Source organism: Anas acuta, chromosome 1, assembly GCF_963932015.1.
Source record: "Anas acuta chromosome 1, bAnaAcu1.1, whole genome shotgun sequence".
NCBI lineage: Eukaryota > Metazoa > Chordata > Aves > Anseriformes > Anatidae > Anas > Anas acuta.
The window spans coordinates 59,403,324-59,413,800 of NC_088979.1; the positions used below are offsets into that span (position 1 = coordinate 59,403,324).

At 44.1% G+C, this 10,477-nt stretch overlaps 1 protein-coding gene across 1 annotated transcript in view; it reads right to left on the reverse strand.

The window, feature by feature from the left end:
• The window catches only part of NALF1 (NALCN channel auxiliary factor 1), a 502,280-nt gene extending 494,243 nt beyond the window's left edge, over positions 1-8,037 (reverse strand). The window contains exon 1 of the mRNA XM_068678249.1: positions 6,020-8,037. Within this exon, the coding sequence (XP_068534350.1) occupies positions 6,020-6,844 (825 nt within the window). The 5' untranslated portion in view covers positions 6,845-8,037. The remainder of the gene's footprint in view (positions 1-6,019) is intronic.
• Positions 8,038-10,477: the final 2,440 nt, after the last annotated feature.

The window sequence follows — 10,477 nt, forward strand, 5'->3', positions numbered from 1 at the left end:
AGACTGAAGTAATAAATTACTAAGTATAGACAAAATGATTTTTAGGCAGGATAAGTGATAGAACTGTAATTTGCATTTTGATTACTTTTCCTAGAAGAACATGAAATAAAGAAGCAAGACTGCTGCATTCTCTGCAAAGTACATGTGAGCTGTACAACTTGATGCAGAGAACCAAGGAACAAACTAAAATCGAGGGCAGAGCCATGACATCTCTAGCCATGTGACTCTAACACCCTGAGGTGATGTGATGGCAGCTGAATTAGGATAGAATCCACTTCAACTGGTCTGTGCCAGTCATCTGCAGTCTTTTTTTTTGTCTTTTTTTTTTTTTTTTTCCTAAAGAAGGGATGAGGTACCCATTGGCTTTATGAATAAGATAAATATCTGGATGATTAAGTATATGCAAACTTCTGAAGTGTTAAAGTTAGGTGGGCTGAACTCTCTTCTGAAAGAACACATTGGAAATTTTGTTAAAAAGTGACGATCCTGATCCAACAAACCATTTAAGCAATTGAATGACTATAAGCATGTGCATAGTCTTCAGTGATATTCATAAGCAGATTGCTGAATCAGGATTTTAGGCCAAAATAAAAATGTCTAATGCGTGTACTAATGTCCAATGTCCATTAATACATAGTAAGTGTTGCTCCTTATATTACAAGAGCACTATTATAAGAGCAGATACATCAAATTCACCCACATCTTAAATTATCTGAAAAATATTTTTTTAAATTCAACTAAACAAAGAACATGTGTAAACATCAATTTATATAGTCACATCAGCTTCACAGCATTTTAAGCAAAACTTTTAAAAATATATGTATTTAAGTATCACGGCTTGTTAGTAAAGCATATTTGTTTTTAAAAAGAGCTTTAAAATAAGTATTTAAATTTCAGGGCATTTTAAGAAGGCATCAGTTCACTAATTAATGTTTATTGTTTCCAATTCATATTAAACACTGGCCTTCAATGCAGATTTCTTAAGGTTTAATTTGTAAGAGTTTCTTCTGATTAGCTTAGGTATCACTCTTGAATACAATATAAATATTGTCTGATTAAGATGTGTAACTGAAATGTCTAACTTAGAGGCAGATGCTGGTCTGTGTGACCTTTTGTAACAGAAGGGTTCATCACTTGAGCTTTTGGTTTCATATTTCTCATCTGCTCTTTTCTGCCAGCTTAACTGAGAATTTAAATCAAAATCTAATTAGACTACATATGCTGTTTAGGAAAAAGTTCTTGGAAAAGTCATGATTCATATAGGCTTTGATATTTCCAGATAAATAAGAACAAATGTGATTTCAATTGTTTTAAATTACTTTCAGTCATCCTCTTACTCAAATAAAAGGGTTGAATACAGTTCTCTGATTTAAAGAAAAAAAAAATCTGATAACAACTGTACAGTCTATGTTTAATGATGAAACCCTTTACCGAAATGTGCGCTTTTCTACTGAGTAGTATTTAAACTCAGCAATTTTGTACCATATTTCTGATACCAATATCAAAACCTCAAATTAGAAGTTGTTAAATGATATTTAATTCCTGGGGGGGGGGGGAGAAGGGAGGGGATGAGAAATGCTGTGCATACATGGGGAGCACTTAGGACGTGAGAAAATGTTTACTTTTTAGAAATGTTGATATAAAAAAAAGTTGGTATATATTTCATTTTTCTCTTTTGATATTCTAGTAGGATAACAATGTTATTTTATGTTATTTGAACTACAGTGTACTTACCTGAATTAAATCTTGCAATATTTTAACTGGCACTAAGGTAGACCACATTTTAAACACTCTCAACTTTCACTGAATTAAATAAAGCTGTGTCAGAAAATTATAACTGATTATTTTGTTCAAATACTATCAATATTAATAAACACTGCTGAAAATAAAGCCTTGGCCTCAGATACTTTGCACAAAGACATAAGTTCTATCTCTAAATAATTAAATAAAAGTGAAACCCTGTACATTTATATGTCCTACTTAGTTATTTGACCCACTTGTTAATCAGAAGTAGCCAGAATTTTCTTTTATTCCAGACAGGGATTGCCTGCTGTCTTAAGAATATGAACTTGATCATTCCCCCTGATAGACAGCTGACAAGTCATTATCAGGAACCATGTCTTCCAACATCAAGTCAATACAGTTCTTTATTAATTATTTGAATATAGTCCTGTATCACATTGCATATAAAAATGATATTCTGGAAACCTGCATTATGGCAATTGATATTGCCAAGAATGATTTCTGTAAACATAACCATTGGTTTTAAATGTGCAAAAGCAACATTTTATAAACTTAAAAATAAATAATTAAATTTAAAGCAGGAAAACAGATATGTAGATTCAAATTCTCCATTAATTCATTATGTTAGTGACTCAATAAAGCTGAAGCAAGTTATTTATGTCACCTGGTTAGGTATGTAATACTTTCATATATCTATCTTGCTTATATTTATAGCTTTGACATTGATTATCAAGACAAAAAATATATAAAGACATCAGAATTCAGAAATATTTTTACAGAATAAATGGATGGATTTACTGTGAGACAACACTGATATCCAGAACTTGTAAACGACATACAAAATCTACTGACATCCTAACAATATAAAATGTGTAAGGGTGTTCATTGATGCTATCAAAAATACTGATTTTCAAAATATTATAAAATTTAAAATTCTCAGCATTTTCTGTAAAATTTTCAAAAAACCCAATGCACCTCAAATTTAATAGCAAGACCTTGGTTATAGAAAGGCATTTTTTAATGAGCAAGTATACTTATATATTAAAACAAAACACAAAAAATCACCATATAAAATAGCTAAAAATGAACTGATAACCCAAATAACTCCTGACTGTAAATAAATGTCTGCAATCAAAATGCTTTATTTAAAATATTCTTCAGAGACTCGAAGACATGTAGTAGAACATAGATTATTTTAAAAGTAAAAAGTTTTTCTTCTGGTTTCAGGTAAAAGAATGAAAATATAGACTTGAAGCTTTAGGCACAATACATCAAAAGTATTTTCATATGCACTGTTTTCTATAAACAAGAGCACTTTCTTAAATGGCGTAACTTGCTGGACTCTACTTTGAGAACTGATGGTGTTGAAGGTGGAGGGTGATGGGGAAAGGGGAAATAATACCCAATTACAAGTTTCAGGTTGACTGATATCCAGTGTAAATGTTATTGATTTTGTCATCAGCTATAACCAGTCAACTGGATGAAAAGCTGTGTTCTGTGAATGAAGCATCCCTCCCAGAATACTAACGATCTCTTAAATATAAATAGATTATTTAACAAGCCTTTTATTGTACTAAGCCAGTGCTTACATACATGATAATGGAGTAAAGACAGTATTTTTTGAATTTTGTTTAATACAAAATAAAAAGCAGCTCACCACATAAACTAATCAAATGGTGTGTACCTAAAACACATAGATATATGTCAAGTTATTTTCTAGTCATACGTTAAATGCTAATTCTTAAGCTAGAAAGGATCTAGATGTCCGATGCTCAAAAAATCAGTATTTAAGTACACAAAAAGAAGCTATTTCCTGATGGAGTGTAATAAGTGTAATATGCATAAAACACCAAGAAGTCCAGCAAAACATTGCAATTCCCATTCTATTGCACACAAGCTACTCAGCACAAGTTTCTGGTTTCACCTGCACACCCTTCAGAGCAGATCGCGTCCGAGCACATCAATAATACCCATGGCTATTACACCGCTGGACCTCTCAAACGCTCAGCTTCGCCACCGACCAAAGCAAACCAAAAGTCTCCGTGGGACCCAGAAGCGCCAAAAGCCAGGGAGCACGTGGAACAGAGACCGGCTCCTCCGCAGCGTGCCGGGCTCCGGCAAGATGCGCCTCCCGTGCAGCACCTCGGACAGCAGCCTCACCGGGAGGCGCAGCCTGCACCGCGCAGCCCCGCGCACCGAGCGCGCCCCCCGCTGCGCCCAGCTCCCCTGCCTGCGTCGCTCGGCACCTTCTCCCACGAGAGCACAAACCACTGAGTTGCACCCATGTGCTTTTTGTACACACACGTACACATATAAACACACATTTCTTCTTCTTTTTTTTTTTTTTTCCACTGGAAAATATCTCATTTTTAACACAGACTGGTTGGCCAAATTCTCAAAACAAAGTGCGACACTGTCACTTGACCGGCCTGCCATTAAGAACTGAAGAACTGGCACTGGCCTTGCATTAGCTTAGTTTGTTTATATAGTTCATGCAACCATTTTAATTTCAGCAACTTCTTCCCCATCATTAGAAAATTAATTCTCCTTATTCAGTCCCTGAAGGGCAATTAATAGCATAGTGTGCGTTTGCTATTGTGTGTATTTTCAACTCCTGTTGCATCTTCATATATTGTAGACCAAATGCACACTTTGTGGTAAAGTTCAGTCAAACTGAAGCGATACCGAAAAAAAAAAATCAATTTAAGCCCGTAGATGTTGATCATTTGGCAGCACAGAACAGTAGGTCAATTTCTAGGTTAAGGAGTTACCAAAATGGCAAAGATGCCCTCACAGCAGTAGACACCTATTTATATTTGACACACTTTTTATTTATCAAATTTGTGCTTTTGACTTATGTGATTCACTCTGGAAATAAGAAATATTTACATTATCTGCAACTGAGTGCATGAAATACTTGTGGTGAGCATAAACTGTGGTGTGCACAGTTTATATCCTAGAAACAGTGGAGTCAAAATTACTGGTGAAACCACTTTAGTCAGGTTTAACAAGAGAAAAAAAAGAAAAAGAAAAAAAAACTTTCCCACTTTATCCAATGAGATAACAGGATATTTCAGCTTCTGGAGGGATGAGGATTGATTTTTTCAGGCAAAGATTTGTGTAAAGTACAGTAGCTTACTGAGCTTACTGGGGAATGGGATGCTTTACAGATATGTTGTTACCATGAAATGATTTCAGAAGGCCCTACTTAAGTTACAAAGCACTGAAATACTGCTAGGCCTTCTGTTCAGCATGGTGATTTGTATGCACTGTTGTGTTCCACTGCTAAAGCCGGATTTGGTTCAGATTGCTTAATGTAGTGCTACAGTAGTCAAGTTAATCGAGTTTAGGGCAGAAACCATTCACCTGGCCTGGCTCTCGGTACGTATGCAAAGAGGGACACAATTAGTCATTTTAGGTGCCAAAGAGCGCTGTCTTTTCTGCCTTTTCCTGTCTTGAGAGCTAGGCCAACTAATCTTGTGCATAAGTACAACAACTACAAAAAGCCAAGGTGGAACCCTGCCTTCTAGCAAAGGAAAACCAAAACCTCTTTGGATCTCTCCGAACGGTCACCGGTGGCACCAAAGACAACAGCCAAGACCCAGCGAAACGCCGTCAACACCACTTCCCAGCCAAAATCCACCGCACTGCCCTCTCCCATCCACCATCGTCCTCCAGCTCCACACATTTTGGCCAAGCACCCGGAGCCGGGGTCCCGCTCTCGCAGCCGCCGGCCTGCGCCCCCTCCTTCAGGCACAGCCACGGAGCCCCGACGCCCCCGCGACCGACCCCCGGCCCCTCTGCACCCCTCTTCAGCCTGGCCCCGGTCCCATCCCCGGTCCCGGCCCCGGGGCCCGCGGGCAGGGCAGCGCCGTCCTGGCCCCGCTCATTGGCATGCAGCCCCCGTCGCTGCCCGCCGTCAAGCCGCATCCCAGCCCGCTGGAAGCCGGCAGCCGAGCCGGTGCCAATCGCATATTCATGAGGAGGGGGAAATCCAGCTCTGCACTCCCAGAGGGCCAAGGCTCACTTTTTTCTTTTTTCTTTTTCTTTTTCTTTTTCTTTTTTTTTTTTTTTTTTTGTTGACCTTCCCCCGCCGCCTGCCTCCCTCCCGGCAGCGCTCGCCCGGGGGCTCCCCGCCGATGCGCGCAGCACCCGCAGCCCGGCGCCAGGCGCGCAGCCCGGAGCAGCCAAAACACGGAGCGCGGCAGGCACAACAGGCGCGGATGGCACGCCAAGCCCGCCGGCCAGGGACAGGAAACACAGCAGGGGCTCCTACCTTACAATCCTCAGGACACGATTTCACCGAGTACTCATCCGACTGTAAATATTTCTGGAGCATAACCTCAAACTCTTCGTATTTCTCCTGAGCGTGCTGGTCGTAGCGCTGGTAAGCCTGGACGCACTGGCTGCAGGAGCCTCCCCCCCTCAGCACCACATCCAGACTGCAGTTCAAAGTGTCCGGATTGGACAACCCGGCGAACAACTCCCAAAGTGTGTAGGAATTACAAAAGGAAAGGTAAAAATCCGTCAGGTCCCAGCCGGGCGCCGGGCTCTGCCCCGCGCCCTGCGGCCGCCCCGGCCCCCCCCGCCGCCGGCACACCGCCTCCGCGTCCCCTACGCTGAAGCACTGCCCGGACGAGGAGCTCGGGGGGGGGCAAGTCTCGGGGGGCCCGGCGGTGGAGTTCCCCAGGAAAGCAGCCTTGCCGTGCCGGGGCTCCGTGCCATTGGCGTGGCCGCTGCCGCCGCCGCCGCCGCCGCCGCCGCCGCTGGGGGAGGGCGGGAGGGAGGGCGAGGGGGGGGCGAGGAGCCGGGGCGCGGGGGGCGCCGGCTCCCCCATGGCCGCCAGCAGCTCCGGCTCGGCGGGCTCCGGCTTGTCGGGCGGCGGCTGCTCCTTCTCTCCGGTCCCCGTGAATTTGGCCTCGGCGCAGAACCACAAGTGATCAGAGAGCAGGACCGTGAAAAACAAGAGCGATGCCAGGGACAGTCGCCATTTCTGAGCCCTCTCTGAATCCGTGAAGGGTTTCTCGTTCTCCCGGGGTGCAAAGCAGATTTTTAAACCGTCATCGTACTGCCGACTGCACATCCAAGCACCCCTGGTCATATTTTGGGAACGCACAGCCCTGGCCGACTCCACCGTGAGGGCTCCTTTGCCGCTGTCACCACAATATGCATTGACTTAAAAGATTGGGGGGATTTTCTTGCCTGCCTTCCCTTCCCTTCCCTTCCCTTCTCTCGCTCGCTCGTCGCTCGCTCCCTCTTCCACTCTCCCCCTCTCTCTTTCTCCCTCTTCTTTCTTCTTCTTCTTCTTCCTCTGAGATATCGTTGGCTGTCGCCGGCGGCTCTGCCTTGGTCTCAGCACACGAAGCAGCCCCAGTCCATCCAACGCGGAGTGCCGTGGAGAAGATAAGAGCAATAACGCAGAGAGAAGAGGAGGGAGAGGAGATGGTGGTGGTAGTGGTGATAGTTGGCGGTGGCGGGGCTGCGCGGCTGGTCCTTTCCCCCTCTCACCCGGGCATGGTCAGATCGCAGCTCCCCATCTCCCTCCCGAGAAAAGCCCGCTGCCCCTGGACAGCTGCATGCCGCGTCCCCCGCTGCCGACGGACGGCTCCAGGAGGGCTGCTCGCCTCCTCTTCCTCCCTGCCGCCGCCGCTGCTCCTCGTCCTCAGCCCCGAGCCGCGGCACAGATGCCTGCACCGCTGTCTCCGTCTCCTCTTTCCCCTCTCCCCCCTCCGCTCTAACTGGAGAGACGCTGCTGCAGGGCTCCCGGAGCGCTGCCGAGGATGCTGAAGAGGAGGAGGAGGAAGAGGAAGAGGAGGAGGAGGCTGCCGGGGCCGCCGCCGCTGCTGGTGACAATGGGCTGCGGCTGCCGCCGCTGCTGCCGCCGGGCGCGGTGTCCCCGGGCGCACGGGGCGGAACTGCCTGGCTGGGGGCCCCCGATGGCCACAGGCATCTTGGGCCCTTGGGCTAAGTTGCCGCCATCTTCGTCCTGGAGAAACACTTTTTTGGGGGGAGCTCTGCCTTTTGCGTCATCTCCTCCCGCGCCGAGATCTCTCTATCCTGGCGCATTGGCAGCAGCAGCAACTCTGTCTCCTCCTGCCTGAGGAGGAGGAGGAGGAGGAGGAGGAAGAGGAGGTGGGAGAGGCACTGGGGACCACATGGCCCCTCCAAAAGGCCTCCTCGGTGCAACTCTTTCCACTTGTCTCCCTGCTTTCCCTCACCGAAGAACCACTCTCCAGCCCCCTTTCCTTCAGGGTCTCCTTCCCTTTGCAGCCCCAAAACACCATGTCCACAGAGAGTGGCAGCTGGAGAGCTCTGTTGCCGTCCTTGTCATAGCAAATCACAAATGGCATCTGCAACTCCAGGTCCTGGATCCCAGCAGGTTTTGGCCCCACAGTAAAATGCCTGAAAACAGTTGCCTGCCTTTCAGTCGGTGAGCTGGAAAGCAAATTGCCCATAAGCCCCAAGCTGTTCCCCCAAGAGAAGTTGTGCAAAACCCTGGTCCAGTGCTCCTGAGACGGGTAAATGCTGCCAGTCTTTGTGTTTTGCCTTTTAGATGTCACTGCCTGGAGAGAGAGACAGAGACAGCAGAGTTAGCTGTCCTACTAGACTGATGAAAGCCAGATCACTTATAATCTCCACTCAGACCCACAGCAGAGATCCCACTACCTTCTGTACCATACCAGCAGAATCTCTTGCTTAAATAAATGTACTGTTTGGTCACTCCTAAATTGCCTTCATCTTGCTTGCTGATATATCTTAATGTAACAGCAAGAGAAGTAGCTGGATCACTCACAAGACGAAACTGCCAGCTAGAAGTCGAACATTATCAAATGAAGACCTCTACCAGCTTTTAGTTACAAGGTCTTATTCTCAAGACGTCAGGTATGCTTCCAGTCATAACACAACCAAGGTGTATGTTTTTGTTTCTCCATTGAATGGGAGAATGGTTTGGAAACCATTCCTAATCTTATTGCAGAGGTTTTCTCCATCCTGGGAGGAAGGACCATTTGGAACTAGTAATGGCCCTTAATGAAGATGCACGTTGTACCACCAAGATTTACCCCATTATTTAGTTAAAGAACACTTTATTCCTTAACAAACATGGTCATGGTCTGCAAACTGATATCATTTCTGACAGCTGAGGGTTCTGTAATTCTGTGGGATTAAATCTGAAACTAAACTGAATCAGAGGAGGAAAATGCTTGTACCTTTTCCGACTGCAGCTGTCGTTAATTGAGGGGTGAGTTTACCAAGGAATGTGCTGGAATTTCCATCACTTTGAGCAATAAAACAAGGCTGGATATCTTTCAAAAGGAAATGGTATACCTCAAACAGAAGATGCAAACCCAAGGGAGGAATTGCTGAGAGGTTCTATGCTCTGTGTTATGCTGGAGGTCAAGGCACATTATCATAATGGTCTCATCTGGCCTTAAAAGATCTATGAGTCAAATTCTACACTGAGCAGAAGTCATCTGTGGATTTTATTTTGATAGGCTATTTAAAGATGCAGAAATAAGTGCTAATATTATAAGAAAAAATTCTACAGTACTCAATCAGAATGCTGTTTGCAATTCTCAGTCAATCAGCTCACCATCTGCTAATGCTACATTATTAATTTTGGTCTTGGAGCTTTGATTCCAATGATGTGACATACTGGGCCCTGTAGTGTATCTGCATTTTTGCAATGTTTTCCATTCTGGGACATGACCATAACTGAACTTTTAATCATAGCAATGTAACTTCTCTAACATATAATGTCATTTATTTAATTATATTTTAATTGTTTTTGTGTTTATACAGTTTGCAGTGGACGGGTGGGACTAAAACAGAAGAGGCCAAAAGGAAAAAAAAAAAAAGTGGCAACAGGTTTTGATATCAGGAAATCTGAGATTTTCAGAATGTGCTGTATTAAGATGTGTGGCACTGGGATAATTATTCTTTATTTGGCAGTCAAACAGGGTGAAGGAAGTCAGTTTTGAAGTCCTCACCTGGCAAACAGGCTTTACTTATTTATTTATTTATTCTGGATGTTGCTTTCCTGTAGCCTTGTTTGGAAAATGAGAAAGTAATAGGCATTTTTGCCATCAACAGGGAAATTACAAATGTTCTTTATCTTAATGGTGGAATTTTTGGAATTGGTAATAAAAAATGCTGATATCCAGACCTCATACAAAACTTAATATAAGAATGAATTCATAAGCCTGTGTACCTCTGTTTACACTGGACTAGGATCAAACTAAATACACTCACAGTCAGTCTGCTAGGATTTTTAAGATAAATTGGGCTTCTCTGAAAAATCCATTTTGATGATATACAATATTTTCACACATTTCCCAACTTTAGTGTGGAAAAAACAGAGTGAGAATTCTTTCTCAGCACCTAGCGATAAACCATAATGAAGAGACATTCAGCATTCTGTAAATGTGTGCATCCTTGCTCTTCCAGTTGCAGTTTTCTGTAACAGAGGATGTGTCATGCAGAACTGTTGTTTCGTCTGTTATGTTTCCCCCAAAGCCCCATTCCCTCTCCACCTAGCTCAGTGAGTAACTTATGGTGTTAGTTGCAGCAGCTGGTTCCTGATGGATTTGAACAGATGCAGTTCAGTTCTCTGGTGCCCCTTAGTGTTAGGTCTTGGAGCTCAAGGGAACAAAATAAGGCTATAAAACAGCATCTGAAATTCAAGGAGCTAATTGCATGTGGAAGGGGAAAGAATCTGAAGTATGTACTGTAGCTG